The 16,500-nt window shown below is 45.9% G+C and overlaps 1 protein-coding gene across 2 annotated transcripts in view; it reads left to right on the top strand.

Moving 5' to 3' along the window:
• Positions 1-16,500, top strand: part of DNAH9 (dynein axonemal heavy chain 9) — a 284,846-nt gene that overhangs the window by 235,285 nt on the left and 33,061 nt on the right. For both annotated transcript variants that reach the window (XM_040243337.1, XM_040243338.1), the window contains 4 exons: positions 1,879-2,049; positions 4,913-5,035; positions 13,199-13,392; positions 14,235-14,383. In XM_040243337.1, the coding sequence (XP_040099271.1) occupies positions 1,879-2,049; positions 4,913-5,035; positions 13,199-13,392; positions 14,235-14,383 (637 nt within the window). The remainder of the gene's footprint in view (positions 1-1,878; positions 2,050-4,912; positions 5,036-13,198; positions 13,393-14,234; positions 14,384-16,500) is intronic.

Raw genomic sequence — 16,500 nt, 5'->3', positions numbered from 1 at the left:
GCCAGCACTCTGCTTCCAGACCGTGTGGAAGAGGAAACATCGGCAGGGAGCCCTGCCCCAGAGAGCTTCACAGCTAATAGGGCTGATCAAATGTGTGCCTCACTTGTATCTGTTAAAACCAAAGCAGGCCACACTAATAGTCAAACTCTAAACTAGTGTCCCTGTTACCCTAATGGGCTTCCCAGGTGGTGCAGTGGTAAACAAAATCCACCTCCTTGTCCCAGAAACACAAGAGATGTGGGTTCGATCCCTGGGCCAGGAAGATCCCCTGGAGGAGGGCATGGCAACCCCTTCTAGTATTCTTGCCTGGAGAATCCCATGGACAGAGAAGCCTGGTGGGCTACAGTCCAGGGTGTTCGCAAAGAGTCAAATACAACTGAGCACACACACACAATTACCCTAATATCCTCAAAGCTACTGCTTTGTGGTTGCTGATATATTTCTAAAATCAGCAAAATTTCTAAAAAGATGTTAGCAGTTGTAAGTGCTAACCAAGCTTATCTTACTCATGAAATAATAAAGACCTATAAATTTTAAGTACATCTCTGAAAGTATATCTTTCTCCCATAAGGAGTTCTCCAAAAGACCATAGCTGCAGAGTCTGTAGGGGGCTCTGAACAACTTCTCTGGTTTAATCCAACAGAGAGGACACTCACCTTCAGGGTGCACACCTCATTCAGCTGCCCCCTGGAGGCCAAGGTGTGGGGATGAAGCTGAGCCACTGAGAAGGAAGAAGGCTTCCACGCCTGGGACTCACTAGGCTGGAAATGGCATTTCATCCTGCCCCTATTCCCTCCCCTCAGCTCAGAGTCTCTGTAATATTGTATGTTTTTAAAAGAAATCCAATACTTGGCATTATATTCAGGTCAAAGCCCCATGTGAAAGAAATATAAGGGATTTAAAAGACAGTATAGAAGTTAATGTGATAAGCCTAGTGACTATGGAATCACCTCCCTAGTTTTGAGAGTAGTTGAAATCTACTGCAGTGACTCTTCCTGAAACAGGGAAATTAGGTGAAGCCCATGAAAATATGTGTTCTAGAAGAAAAAAAAAAAAACAAGCAAGAAAACTGGAAATCTGCCTAGCCAAAAATTGAAAAGACCCAATAATATCTTAATTTCCATTTTCTTTAAAGATTCATCCTTGACCTTTGTTTTCTTTAATGATTATTCTCTTTATTCTTCTTTAATGATACATTCGTTCCTATTATCAATTTTTATAAGTAGTCATATCTAAGTTTAAAATGATGGAAAATTGATTCATATGATCAGTATGAAAATGGATTCATATTATACCCATCATGTACAATTTGGAAGGTGTAACCAAAGCAGGGTATGCTCTCACGGTGGCAGAAAGTGTATATAAGAAAAAAGCACATGTAAGAGGACTCATCAAATGATATGGAATTACTAGAAAGAAAAACCAAGAACAGCTGATACTCTGATCACTACCAAAAGGAAAAGTAATTAATGAAAAATATTCTGACTACCTATTATGTATACAGGTCTCTTATAGAGAGCAAATTTGTACAAGATGTTGATTCTACCATCAAGAATTTCATAATCTAAAGGTAGAATCACCCAAACTGGTTGCTGTTCATTGTGTTCAGTTTCCAACAAAACTTATTAGATTTAATTTAATTATTTTGGTCACTGGACCTAAACAGTATGCTTCATAGCTTGGCCTTCTTTGTGACAACATAGTAATTTAAACGAGCAACTAAGTCAGGAGTTTTCCTGTTGCCACTGGCCCTCCTTGGCAGGTTACGCTGGGAAGTTATTTCTGTGATTGGTGAATTATAATACTCACCAGAGGTTGGGCCACTAGTTACATACAGAGAGCCGTGTAAGCTACCAGTGTCCTATCTCCTGCCCCCAGGCCTTCAGCATTGTCTTCCAGAAGGCCGTGGAAAAGGTGGCTCCTGATGAGAACCTCAAGGAACGGGTGGCCAACCTGATAGACAGCATCACCTTCTCAGTGTGCCAGTACACCGCCCGGGGGCTCTTCGAGTGTGATAAGCTGACCTACCTTGCCCAGCTCACCTTCCAGGTAAAAGAGGATTGAAGACATTTCCAGAAAACAGGTCAATTTATATGCCCAACCAGCAGATATAAAGAAACTTTTTTCTTTAAAAAATTTAATATTCATCTATTTATTTAGCTGCGCCAGGTCTTAGTTGCAGCATGTGGGATCTAGTTCCCTGACTAGGGATCGAACCAGAGCCCCCTGCATTGGGAGCTTGGAGTCTTACCATTGAATACCAAGGAAACTTTTGCTTTTTTAAACGTCAGTTCCCATAGTTTGTGAAGATTATTGAGCTCTAAGCAGAGGCATCAGACAAGAAAATCCAGCATGGTGCACGCAGGCCATCCACTCCATTGTCCCACTCATGGCAGATATGCTTAATCAACCATTATACTTTTTCATGGTGATGCTGGATGAGGAAGATCCTCCTCCACAGGGCCCTCCAGCAGCCACTACCAATCAATCCAAACTAGCCCTGAGGATGAAACTGGATGGCCATACCAAAGACTGGATACTTCCTGAGAGGCAGTAAGAACTTAAAGTATCCCTCATTATTTATGTACCTTCAAGGTTGCAGGTAGCACTAGCAGAAAAGAATCCACCTGCCAATGCAGGAACCATAGGAGGCGCTGGTTCGATCCCTGGGTCGGGAAGATCCCCTGGAGGAGGAAATGGCAACCCACTCCGGTATTCTTGCCTGAAGAATCTCATGGACAGAGAAGCCTGACAGGTTACAGTCCAAGGGGCCTCAAAGAATCGGGCACAAGTGAAGCAATCTAGCACACAGCACAAGGTTGCAAGTTTAATGTCCAAACCTTCCCCCGGAAGAAGAAACTGCAAATGTCCTTCTACAGCTGCAACCTTGGTCTTAGAAAAGTCCTTAAGAACTCTGGTTCTCAAGGGCTCAGAAGCATCAGGGCTTCCAGTGTTAATAAGAAACCGTTGCATTCTGCTTATTCTCAACATCAAAAAACCATGAAACTGATTTCCTTGAACCTAACTCTCTACGGACTTCCTGGGTGGCTCAGTGGTAAAAAAGAATCTACCTGCCAGTGCAAGAACTTCAAGAGACACAGGTTCGACCCCTGGTTGGGAAGACCCTCTGGAGGAGGAAATGGCAATCCACTGCAGTATTCTTGCCTGGAAAATGCTATGAACCAAAGAGCGTGACAGACTACTGTGCATGGGTTTGCAAAGAGTCAGACATGACTGAGCGAGCATGCATGCATGCATGCATGCACCCAACTCTCTAACCATTTTAGAATTGGGATTTCTCCCGATTATAAATTAGAAGCACAGACCAGATTATCCTGTAGGACTTCACCAGTTCTGAAAGTCAGCTATTCTAAAATCACTTCTGCTCAGACTCATTCTGAAGTCTGAATCCACAGAGGAGCATTAGCATGGCTTGTCCCTCTTCCCCCTGTGTGTTCCCCTCCCCGGCCGGATAACAGCTTGGCCACCTCAGAGGGAACTTGAGCCCCACCCCAGATGAATTTTCCTCCTGCCACTCATTTCCCCCAAAGCCCAAGGAGCTTCTGCTTCTGGCTTTCACTCTACTCCCCTCATAAATATTTCAACCTCGTTTTACAAGGGCTGCTTCACCTCATCTGTGATTTCTAGCCCAGTTTTTCCTTAAAGACTTTTCCTCGAACTAATCAAATTATTTTTTTCTCTGTGAGTATTCCCATCTGTATCTTCTCAGCGGAGAACACCATTTGAAGGAGGAAGAACAATCTCCTGAGCGCCTCTCAGCATGAACTGTTAGTTCTAACCCAGTCAAATGCTTTGCCCTCCCTGCTCACACAGCACTAATTCCCTCCCAAGCTTCTGCAGTGTCCACTGCCCCCTCCCTGGGAAGCCTGTCTAAATCTCATGCTCAGCTTCTCCAAAACCCAATTCAAAACCACTTACAGAAAGTTCAGTCAAATGCATCTCCCTACCCTGCTTCCTAGCCACTCCCCTGTTGGGTCCCCCTTAGCAGTATTTTTTAAATTTATTTTTGGCTGCGTCACGCCTTAGCTGTGGCATGCAGGATCCTTCATTACTCTGCATGGGCTCTACTCTAGTTGCCTGGAAGCATGTGGGATCCTAGTTCCCTGACCAGGGATGGGACGGAACCCAAGTCCCCTGCATCGGAAGGTGGATTCTTAACCAGTGGACCACCAGGGAAGTCCCCTGTCAGCATTACTCATTCACACATGCACTGCTGCTTTGCCTACATTCATCCGTTACTTTGACTCTTTCCTCAAATCGTGTCATTCGTCCGTGTCGTCTTCTCTGTGAGATTGCAGGAATGTGTTTCATGGCATTTAGGACTGATCCATCAATTCCCTGCTTACCAAGACATACAGTCATTCACTGTGTGCGCTTTAGCCACACTGGTATTTGGGGTGAAGTCAGATGCACCCAGAGGTGATCAGCACAGATAAAGACTTTCTTCCCCTCCACCCGATTTCAACAACCAAAACGGAGGAGTGCACTCTCAGGTTAGAAGTAGCACTAGTTAGACCGGTGGCAACTCCAAGGGACTCCAGGACCCACGACTGCCGCCAGGTAACAAAACACAGCGCTGGGACTTCCTGATGGTCCACTGACTAAGGCTCTGGGCTCCCAATGCAGGGGACACAGGTTTGATCCCTGCTCAGGGGACTAGACCCTAGAGTAGGAAGTGGCAACCCACTCCAGTACTCTTGCCTGGAAAATCCCATCCACAGAGGAACCTGGTGGGCTACAGTCCATGAGGAGTGGCAAAGAGTCAGACATGACTGAGCGTCTGAGCCCAGGGAACTAGGTCCCACATGCTGCAGCTAAAGATCCCATGTGCCACAACTAAGACCCAGTGCCGCCAATAAATGAATAAGAACACTGTCCTTCCATGTTGCAGATCCTCCTCATGAACCAGGAAGTGAGTGCAGCTGAGCTGGACTTCTTGCTTCGATCTCCAGCACAGACAGGAGTCACCAGTCCAGTGGAGTTCCTCTCCCATCAGGCCTGGGGTGGCATCAAGGTCGGTACCAGCCCCTCACAAAAAAAAGAATCCACCTTGTCCTCTCCTGGACTGCTGTTCTGATGCTTATCCCTAGGAAACCAGCGGGGCTGTCTTTGAGGGTTTCACCCTGAGCTGTACTGGGGGTTCCTCGGTGGCTCAGTGGTAAAGAATCTGCCTGTCAATGTAGGAGACATGGCTTCGATCCCTGGTTGGGGAAGATAGAAGGAAATGGGAACCTACTCCAGTGTTCTTGCTTGGAAAATTCCATGGACAGAGGAGCCTGGCAGTCTACAGCCCATGATATTGCAAGCAGTCAGACATGACTTAGAGGCTAAACAACGACAACCTGAGCTGTGTTAGACTTCAGTGGGTCCCTTTGCCGGCACCCCTACGGCAGAGCTCCCCCTTCCCGGGCCTGCTGGAAGGGCTCTGCCAAGAAGGAGCAGGTGCGTGCTCGTGCGTGGGCTCTGCCTCTAGGATGTCGGGGAACAGAAGGAACGTGCAAGTGTCTTTGACTCAGCTGAGCAGCTTTCCTCCGGCCAGTGCTCAGGGCCAGCTCCTCTGTAAGGCACAGAATTCAGGCTCCTCTGTGAGACCCAGGCTGGTGTGGAGATGCTGTGTCCATGGAGGGGTCAGATACCAGGGTGCTGCCAGTGGTCCATCTCCACGTGAGTCCTAACCGCCTCAAAGCAGGGGACACATTCCAGCCTGGGATTCTAGTGGTTAATAACAGCTCACGTTTACTGAGCACCTTAGAAGCACATTGTTGTTGCCTTTCGGTCACTAAGTCATGTCCAACTCTTTGCGACCTCATGGACTGCGGCACGCCAGGCCTCCCTGTCCTTCACTATCTCCTGACGTTTGCTCAGATTCATGTTTTGCTCAGATTCATGTCCTTTGAGTCGGTGATGCCATCCACCCATCTCATCCTCTGCCGCCCCCTTCTCCTTTTGCCTTCAATCTTTCCCAGCAGAAATGTTTTCCCTTATGTTATTTTCATGTTTCCCTGGGCAAGAGGTACTGTTTGTTCTCATTTAACATGTAAAGAAACTGAGGTCACTCATTTTATAAGTAGCAAACCCAAGACTCGAGAATTGAGTTCTGGTCTGTCTGACGGCAAAGCCCATTATCCCCTTCCTTGTTATTCAGCTTAGTTTCACTGGGACTTGATGAACATTGAAAAGATCACAAGCGATGAGCTCTGTCCAGTAGGGACCACGCCTGCATTCAGACGGGCTCGCGCAGTGCTGAGTGGTAAGCGTGTACTGGGTGAACATCAGCCCCAGAGTCCAGACTCTCTCTCCAGGTGGGCAGCGGTTGGGTCCCCACCTGAAGGAGCCCCACAGTAGGTGCTGGAGCTGTGCGAGGACCAGTACCTACCAGCACAAAGTGCATCCTATTTATGGCCTTCCTGCATTTTTTGTTTTTGTTTTCTTTTTCGCTTTTAAAGATTTTTTTTTTTATGTGAGCCATTTTTTTAAAGCCTTTATTGAATTTGTTACAATCTTGCTTCTGTTTTATGTTTTTTGGCCACTAGACTTATGGGATTTTAACTCCCCCAACAGGGATTGCATCCGCACTGCCAGCATTGGAAGGTGAAGTCTTAACCATCGGACCCCCAGGGAAGCCCCTCTGACCTTCCATGTTTGTTCCCTCTCCTACATGTTTCACAGCACAAAGAGGCCTGAGTCTGAAGCAATGTGACTGGCTCTCTCTTTATATATTTTTTCACTAAAACTGTTTTGAGACAGTGATTCACATGCAATTATGTGAAATAGCTTCTTTGTACCGCATCCCCTCGGCAGCCACATCTAGCTTTTCTGCAGCACGATGTCACATCCAGGAAGCTGACATGGATACAGTCCACTCTATTCTGATTGCACTTGGTTTTCATGCAGGTGTGTGTTTAGTTTTATTACACGTGAAGATTCATGTAATCAGCACCACAGTCAAGATCTAGAAAACTCCGACTGGTGTGTAGGTCGCTTGTTATAAAAACAACAACCTCCTCCCTCCCCCAGCCTAATTCCTGGCAACCACTAATCTGTTCTCCATTTGTATAATTCTGTCATCTCAAGGATGTTATATAAATGGAATTATACAGTATGCAACCTTTGGGGACTGGCTTGATCACTCAGCCCAACTCCCTTGAGATCCATCCAAGTTGATTTACTTTAGAACAAAAGCCCAGCACATAATCATTTATATGCATGCTGTCCTCTTCAAAGGAGTCATCTTGTGAAATGCTGCCGTGGCCCAAAATGTTTTTCTAACTTTTCTCAGAGTCTGCAGCTATTCTTTCAGTCATCTTTAGAGCTATGTCTAAATCAAGAGTCATCAAACATTTCCTACAGAGGGCTGTACAGCAAATATCTAGGCTTTGAGGGTCACACTGTGTCACAACTATTCAACTCTGCCAAAGTCATACCCCATAGGTAAGCAAATGGAAGTGGCTGAGTTCCAATAAAACTTTATTTACAAACACAGCTGGTGGGCCAGACTGTCCCCACAGGCCTCAGTTTTCTTATCCTTGATCTAAATAATAAAGGTATGATTTGATTTTTATATATTAACTTCACTTGAAATTCTGAATCCAATCTGGCAAGTGAGAAGGGAAAGTCTATGTTGGGAAGGAAAATAGGGGAACTCCATTCAAACCACGAAGTCACAAAATGCCTAAGAATAATTATAATGTGTCAAGCATATGTGTGGAAAATCAGCTTTTCTAGGCTACATAAGATATGAATAGACAGAACCTGGAGTACTGCTGTGAAGAAGAAATCGAAAGAAAGCACACCACGTGTGTCATTTAAATTTTTCTAGTAGCCACATCAAAAATGCAAAGTGCAAAAAATAATGTAAAATGAAATCAATGAAAATAAATTTAATAATATATTTCCTGAACCTAGTACAACCAAAATATTTTCCTTTTAATATGTAATTGTTACAAAAATTATAAATGAGATATTTTACATTTTTTGAGGTAATTCTGAATCCCAGTGTATATTTTTTGCATTCACAATACATCTCAATTCAGATACTAAATCTTCATCAGAAATACTTGGCTTGAATTTAGATTTTATAAAATTTAGAGTTACAGCAGTTGATTCATATACCCAAGTTATTTCAAATGTACTCAAAAGTTCTCCAACTACTAAGGCAAGTTCCAGTTTCTAAATTTAAATTTTAAAATAATTAAAATGAACAAAAAGAATGTGTTAAATTTGTAAAAAAAAAAAAAAAACTAGATCCTATGCAGAAAAAATCCACTATACCAGAAAAGAATAAATGCATTTAAAAATTTTAAATAAATAAATAAAATTAAAAGCAAATAAAAACCCTCTTCTTCAGTCATACTGGCCACATTTTGCTTGCTCAGTGTTCACACGTAGCCAGTGGTGTCCTTGTTGGAAGTACAGGTCACGGAGCTCGAGAACAATGGCTCAGATTCTGATGCCCTTATGGGAAATGAATTCTGGAGAGCAGTTCTGAATACGCTCATTTGCTGAACTGGACCAATAATGGAGATAGACCAGTTGACGCAGGCTCTGAAGTCAGACGTTCCTGGGTTCAGTTTCAGGTTTGAGCTTGTGACCTCTGACAGGTTATCTTTGTTTTCTTATCTGTTATGTTATACACATAAATGTTCAGTAACTGGAAGCTGATTATCGTTATTGTATTTGTTTCCTAGAACATCCATAACAAAACGCCATAAGCTGGGTGGCTTAAAAACACAGACGTTTATTCCCCCAGAGTTCTGGAGGCTAGACATCTGAAATTAAGGTGTTGACAGGTCATGCTCCCTCCAAAGGCTCAAGGAGAGCATCCTTTTTTGCCTCTTCCAGCTTCTGAGAGGCCCAGGCATTCCTTGGTTTGTGGCAGGACCGTTCCAGTCTCTGCCTCCATCTCCACGGTCTGTACATGGCCGTCTTCCCTCTGTGTCTTTGCATCTCTTCTCTTCTTATAAGAACGTCAGTCACACTGGCCACCCTCCTGACCTCATCTTTACTGGATCACCTCTTCAAAGAGCCTATTTCCAAATAAGGTCACATTCACAAATCTGAGAGGTTAGATTTTCAACATATCTTTTTAGGGGACACAATTCACCTTATTGCAATTATGATTATTAATTACCCAGCTCTCAGGTATATACAGGCTTCTGTGATGGCTCAGTGGTAAAGAACTTACCTGCCAATGCAGGATACGTGGGTTAGAAAGATCTCCTAGAGAAGGAAATGTCGATCCACTCCAGTATTCTTGCCTGGGAAATCCCATGGACAGAGGAGCCTGGCAGGCTACAATCCCCTGGACCACAAGAGTCGGACATGGCTTAGTGACTAAACAACAACAAGGTGTGTATATGCTGTGGTTGACATGGGTTGTGCCCTATAGAATTGTCCATCGAAGGAAAACCTTTGAGGACCTGCGAGTTGCCCAGCTGAGTCCAGTCCAGTTGCCTTTTTCTTTGTAATCCCACAAAGCCCTCTGCAGCCCAAGTCACAAAGAATAAGTGATTCGAGAGCACTCTATACTGCGTTCATTGTGCATCGCTCCACCCAAAAGCCACTGTGCAATTTGCTCCCGTTCCTCTTTTGTCTGGTCTGCTTTGCTTTTCTTCACTTTGCTTTTCAGTTTTGTTTTGCGAGCTAAGCTCATCTGGCTGTTCAAAGGCTTCTGCAAACGAGGGAAGCTTTCTCTTTCTCTCTATCTCCAAGTTTTGTTACCGGAGCCACATCCAGCCCCTTCCAGATCCACCCCAGCGCAGGATGCGGGCTGGTGACACACAATGCCCTGTGCAGCCTCTGACGGATGCTGTTTTTAAGTGTTCAGTTGGATTTTAGCCCAAAGAAACAAAAGAAGTAGAATTGAATAGGACATGATTAAACACAAATTTTTTAAGCATCCTATCTGATGAAGAAGATGCATTTCCTTGATTCCCCAGAAGGCCTAATAAATAGGTGATGAATGAAATCTGTGATCAAATACTGCTTTCATTAGTAATTTCTGTAAAGAGTTTCAAGTTTTCATCTAATGCTGAACTTTCAGGTAACAGGCATGTTCTTGTCTCCATCAGAAGACCTCATCCGCGCTACCCAGCTTTGTAAGCCTCTGAAAAGTCCCCTCCCACCTCTCCGGATGCCAATTTAGCACAGTTGTACTTTGGTACCCAGTCCAACGTAATTAGGTTAATTAGTCATTTCCATTTAGCTTATTAGAAGGCTAGAAATCCCTTTCCCTCATTTGGAAGATTAAACATTGCAATTGTGTTCAACCCAGAGCTTCAGGAAAGCGTGTTTCAGACCCAGCCATGCCAGCTGGGAGCCCTGATCACCCTGTAATGTCCTCAGTTTTGTGGTGACTCCAGAGGAGGGTAATGGGCCTGCAGGAGGGTTAATGAGGACACAAGCTGGGAAGAGGGGCAAAGTGGCCGCCTGAAGGAGGACGGAAGTTTGGTCCTCGGCACAGACAGAGCTAAACACCACATCTGCAGCTTTGCTCAGCCTGCCAAGGGCCCTCCCAACAGCCGCCCAGATGTCCAACTTTTTTAATGCAGTGCTTCCTAAGTGCCAGGCAGCCTGCGAAGCCTGAGGCTACACAGACGGCTCAGAATGTTCTTGCCCACAGGGAACTCGCAATCTTGTGGGAGTCATAGACAAACAGACCAGCAATCGCAATCTGATAACGTAGAAGCCCCCCAAAAGCACAAAGAGGGTCTTTACAGTCTTCTGAGCACCCATATATACATTAGAGCATGAGCTAGGCAGACGATGATTACGTGGCCTCATTTTCCAAATGAGAAAATCAAAGCCTAAGAAGGTTTAAAAACAGGCTCTGAGTCAAAAGAGGCTCGTAAGAGGTGGCACTGGGACCAGAGCTCTTGTATTCCGGTGCCTCGACCACCATCATACACTCCACTCCCTGCTCCCCCGTCCATCCCCCGCACTACCCCCTCCCTCACTATCCCCCAGACCACCCCTTCCTCCCTCTCCACTCCCCACGCCCCTTCTCCCCTGCCACCCCACTCCAGTCCAGGTCATGTCTCAGCACTGCAGGTGCGCCCCCTGCTCTGAGTGATCAGCGTGAAGTTGGGAAGCCACAGAGCCCAGGTGATGGGGCAGTTTAGACAGGACATGTGTTCGTCCACTCAGGAGAAGAGCCTGGGCGAGACCAGCTTGAATGTGTGTGTCCTTCTCCAGCCTGACCTTCCCCTTGTCTCCTGTCACCCCTCCACTGCAGTCACGTGGCCTCTGCCACGGGCCATACCCTCCCTGCTTCAGACGTGGGCTCCCTGGATCCTTCCCCATGGAACGCCCTTCCCTCTCTCCACCTCTCTCTTTGCCCAACAGAATTCTACATCCCTGCTAAGGCCTCCCTCATCTCTTTCTGTTTAGCTTGATTGTAAGTGCCTTGACGGTACGTGTATTTTGGGGTTTGCCTTTGTATTCCCAAGTACTTGGCATGTAGCAGACATCTCATAAATACCAAAGAATGAATGGTATTCTTGAAATACCAAAGAATGAATGGTATTCTTGAAATACCAAAGAATTTCAAATAATGAGAATGCGTGGGTTCCTTAAAGTTCACAGCACTGTGGTAGGTGCCCTGGACCCGGTGTAGCTTTTAATCTCATTGGAGAGATGGAACCCACAGGCGGAGTTGAGTGATGTGGAAAGGCTACAGGTAGGTGACTGCGTCAGTGAGGTTCACCTGGGCACTCTGAAGAAACAGGATGGACCCCCACCCAAAATGCAGCTCCCATGTCCAGGCTGACGATGCCTCTTGCATACTCAGAAGGCATGAAAGAGTTTGTTGCTCACATGAGACTTTCTGGGCAGAGTAGGGGAATTACCAAGTAGCATGAAAATGGCTTGAGAGAACCAAGAAAGGTGGTGTCTTCGGCTTTTTGTGGTTCTTGGGGAGTGGGGCAAAGGCTTGCATGATATACACCTGCAAAGGCTTGAATGATACAACTTCCCTTCAGCACAAAGGAGGGAGCACCCAGATTACCTACCAGCTTGCCTGGTGGAACAGAAGAGGAAGAGGGAGAGATAAGGCTTAAAAGTGATCAGCAGTCACACATCCATAAAATGAGTCAGTCCTTATTAAATATATCGACCCTGTGAGTAGTTCTGAGTGGTCCACAAATGGGAGTGGGAGGGCTGTGTGTTCCAGGTGAGAGAAGATGCATGTGAGTGGGGATGCTGATTTTGGACTGGACTTGAACAATTTGTTAGCAATTTGTAAAGGCTTCCCTAGTGGCTCAGACAGTAAAGAATCTGCCTGCAAAGCAGGAGATCCAGGTTCATTCCCTGGGTCAGGAAGATCCCCTGGAGAAGGGAATGGCAACCCACTCCAGTATTCTTGCCTGTAACCCACCAGGCTCCTCTGTCTATGGGGTCTCAAAGAGTCAGACATGACTGAGTGACTAATACTTTAACAATTTGTAGAACCTTGATAAATAATTATGCCCAACACAGGAAAGGAAAGGACTAGAATTTGTGGAGAGGAGGACCACTCCCATGATGCAAGAAGTGTGAACCAGGCATCAAGCTGGGAGAGCACCTGGCACGTTTCCGGGTTAAGTCAGATGTGGGTGGACAGAGGGCGAAGGACGTGGGCTGGGTGGCTAACTGGATGGATTGGAGGGAAGCCCTAAAGGAAGAGATTTGATTCGTGTATTTGGACTTAATCCTTAGGAAAGCGAGAGACACATGGAAATTTTAGAGTTGGCATTAACACAAAGTCAATGATCATAGATCCTAGAGACATTTTGAGGGATGGAACTGATAGGTGTTGCTGGCAGTGTGAGAATGGGATTGAAAGGGAGGCATCAGAGACTTCAGTACCAGAGCTGTGACCAGAAAACTCACAGCAGCCTCTTGTCCCTCTTCCTGGGCGGTACCCCCCGGGGAGATGCTCTCTGTCCCACTGCTGAAACTTCCCAAACACTTTGTTTGCTAAACCTTACATATCCCTGGGGCTTTTGATAGCAGTGAGTTGATCAAACTCCTTCCTCTTCCATGGTGTGCTGGGGGGAAGATTCGAGACTCCAGGAAAGGAGGGGAGATGAGACAGAATTGTGTCTATAATACCATCCTCCTCCCCTACCCCCAGCGACGATGCAAATGACAGCTTTCAGGAGAAACTGCGTCCAGAGCCAGGTTCCCTGACCTTTTTCAGGCACTTTCATCGATGGAAGAATTCTGTAATCTGGATCGGGACATTGAGGGATCCGCCAAGAGCTGGAAGAAGTTCGTGGAATCAGAATGTCCTGAGAAGGAAAAATTCCCCCAGGAGTGGAAGAACAAGACAGCCCTGCAGCGCCTTTGCATGATAAGAGTCCTTCGGCCGGACCGGATGACCTACGCCCTGCGGTAGGGACGGGTGGCCCGGGGAGGCTGGGGTGGCGAGGAGGCCAGGGGCAGCAGGAAAGGCAGGGTGAGTGTGGCCAGGCCAGCAGGGCTGAGCCCAAAGCCACGAGTTTATCATGACGAAGGCTTTGTACCAATGTCCAGAATCCCATGAGGCCCATTGCTCTGTGTTCTTAAACACGTGTATTGTTAACACATGTATTGTCAACACACATGTATTGACAATATATTGCAGTATTGCCTTAAAATCTAAGTGACCCATTTGGGAAGAGGTCCTCATTGACATCTCAGGGGTAAAGAATCTTCCTGCTAGTGCAGGAGATGCGGCTTCGATCCCTGGGCTGGGAAGATGCCCTGGTGGAAAGGAATGGCAATGCACTCCAGTATTCTTGCCTGAAAAAGAATCCCACGGACAGAGAAGCCTGGCATGCTACAGGCTTGCAAAGAGTCAGACACAACTGAGCAACTAAACATACGCACACAGGCATGGAAGAGCTCAGGGGTATAACGTGCGGAGGGTTTAGCTGCTTTCTGAAGACGCTGCTCCTGGCAGTCTTCTGATGGGCGGTGGTGATGTAACAGGACATCTAGGTTCCATAGAGGAGTCAGCAATGGCCTGGGTGGATGGGGATCCAGAAGGAGCCCTGATCTAGGTGAGCAGGTGCACAGCTAGCAAGGCGGGTTGTGAGTGTCGACTTAGTAAGGAGTGTTGCTCCCAGCTCTGTAACTGCCAACCTGTGATCCTGAGCGCATCTTTCCACTTCCACAGACCTCTGTTGCTCATATGTTATCATTCTGTGACTGATGTATACACATAGACCTTTTTTTTTTTTGTCCCCTGGCAGAGATTTTATTGAGGAGAAGTTAGGAAGCAAATACGTGGTGGGAAGAGCACTGGACTTCGCAGCCTCCTTGGAAGAATCAGGACCAGCCACCCCCATGTTCTTCATCCTGTCTCCAGGGGTGGACCCACTGAAGGATGTGGAAAGTCAAGGTATGAAAACCTCACCATGCAGCCAGGGTGGCACCGGCCCCATGCACTGTCGCTCTGCCTCTGTCAGCTTCTGTTTTCCTGATTCAAGGCTCATTTTACAATGCTTGATGTTTGCTAAGCATACAGAAATCTGGGTCATTGCTGAACCGACCCCAGGGGGTCACCACCAGCCAGAGGACTGTTCTGGGATATAAGGTAGCAGATTCATGAGGAGACTTTGTCTCACCGCCCTCTCTGCCAGCCATTCCCCTGCCTGTAGTTGGAGCAGTGATTCTGAAATACAGGTACAATCCTTTCACAGCTCCTATTGCCTTCACGATAAGGTCCAAACTCCTTAACTTGACTTACAGGGAGCTTCACCCTCCAGTCTCTCCCTGTCTCTCCAGCCTAGTTTCCATTCATCGTTTCCTGTTTCTTCTGTAGCAAATGATCACAAACTTAGAGGTTTGAGGTAACACTATTATTTTATAGTTCTGGAGGTCAGGAATCACAAATGGGGCTTACTGTCTACCTCGTTCCCTCATGAGGACACCTACTATCAGGCCCACTCAGACAACCCAGGGTCATCTCCCCATCTAGAGGTCTTTAATCACATCTGTAGAGTCTCTTTCGCCAGGTAAAGTCACATCTATTCACCAATTCTGGGGTTTAGGACATGGACATCCTTGGGAGCTCCTTATTCTGCCTGTATTTCCCTACTGCCCTCTTTCTCACTCAACACAGAAGCCATCCCATTCTCCTGAATAGTCTGTTTCCCCCTGACCTCCCCTTCACCAGGCTACCTTTTACTCATTCTTTAAATACCCATTTCACTGTCACCACCTCCAGGAAGCCCTACTTGACTTCCAGGGTGCTTGGTATCCCTCCCATGTACTCTTAGAGCACCCTTCTATCTGTATGTCACATTGTAATCGTCTAATGACTATGGTGTCTTTATGTGAGAATGAGAGCTCCCTGGGAATAAATGTCCTTTTCAGCATAGTATTCAAGTTCCTGGTGCTTTTCATATGATAGGTACTCAGTAAGTAAATGAAGGGGCGAGGGCGAGCAAATAAATGACTAATCAAAACTATAAAACTTAACAAAATTGCAACATGTTGCAAAGTTAAATCAAGACTCAATGGGTTTTTATAGAGTCAAATCTTTATGGGTAAGAATACAGACCAGGTACTATACCTCCACAAGCAACCTGTTATTCCAGATGTAACGAAAGGAATAGGCTTTCCTGGTGGCTCAGTGGTAAAGAATCCACCTACCAATGTAGGAGACGTGGGTTCAACCCCTGGGTCAGGAAGATTACCTGGAGAAGGAAAGGGCAACCCACTCCAATATTCTCGCCTGGGAAATCCCATGGACAGAAGAACCTGGAGGGCTACAGTCCATGGAGTCGCGAAAAGAGTATGACATGACTGAAGAGACTAGACAACAAAAACAATGAAAGAAATATACACCATACACCTGGCGTTTGGCTCCAAAGAGTAGATACCTGTTTAAGGGAGGGAATCGTCTTACTCACTAATTTAATGTATATTTTCGTAATCTTCCAGCAGTTCAAGTAACGTATTTTTTAAATACCGATAACAAAGCAGTTAGAAAAGCGACAGTTCTCAGTCCAGCCCTCCCCACTCCCAGTGTCCTTTCCCAGACCCTGGGCTGTTGCCTATTTCTGAATTTATTCCTTCTAATAATTTCTCCTCTATTTCCTATTAGTAATTTATATCCCTCTTTCTGAATTTATCAATTTCAGTATCTACTTATCCTCTGATATGAAAAAATAAGAACTTAGCTCCTGTTCAGTTCAGTTCAGTTCAATTCAGTTCAGTTCAGTCACTCAGTCGTGTCCGACTCTTTGCGACCCCATGAATCGCAGCACGCCAGGCCTCCCTGTTACTGACAATCAATTGGCTTCATCCTAATTTTGCTAGCATAGATCATCAGGAAAAAAATCAAAGGAAATAAAATTTCTGAATCTTTAGGTGTCTAAAAAGACCAATTTTGCCCACATCCTCATTTGATGAGTTCTGCTAGGTCCAAAATGATTTTTTACTCAGAATGTGTCCACAATGTTCGATTGTCCTCTGGAACTCAGTTTTATTCCTGCGAGACCATATGCTAGT

The sequence above is a fragment of the Oryx dammah genome, unplaced genomic scaffold (assembly GCF_014754425.2).
Source record: "Oryx dammah isolate SB20612 unplaced genomic scaffold, SCBI_Odam_1.1 HiC_scaffold_8, whole genome shotgun sequence".
NCBI classification, from domain to species: Eukaryota; Metazoa; Chordata; class Mammalia; order Artiodactyla; family Bovidae; genus Oryx; species Oryx dammah.
The sequence above is the reverse complement of the archived record's forward strand: the minus strand, read 5'-3'. Positions and strand labels throughout refer to the sequence as shown.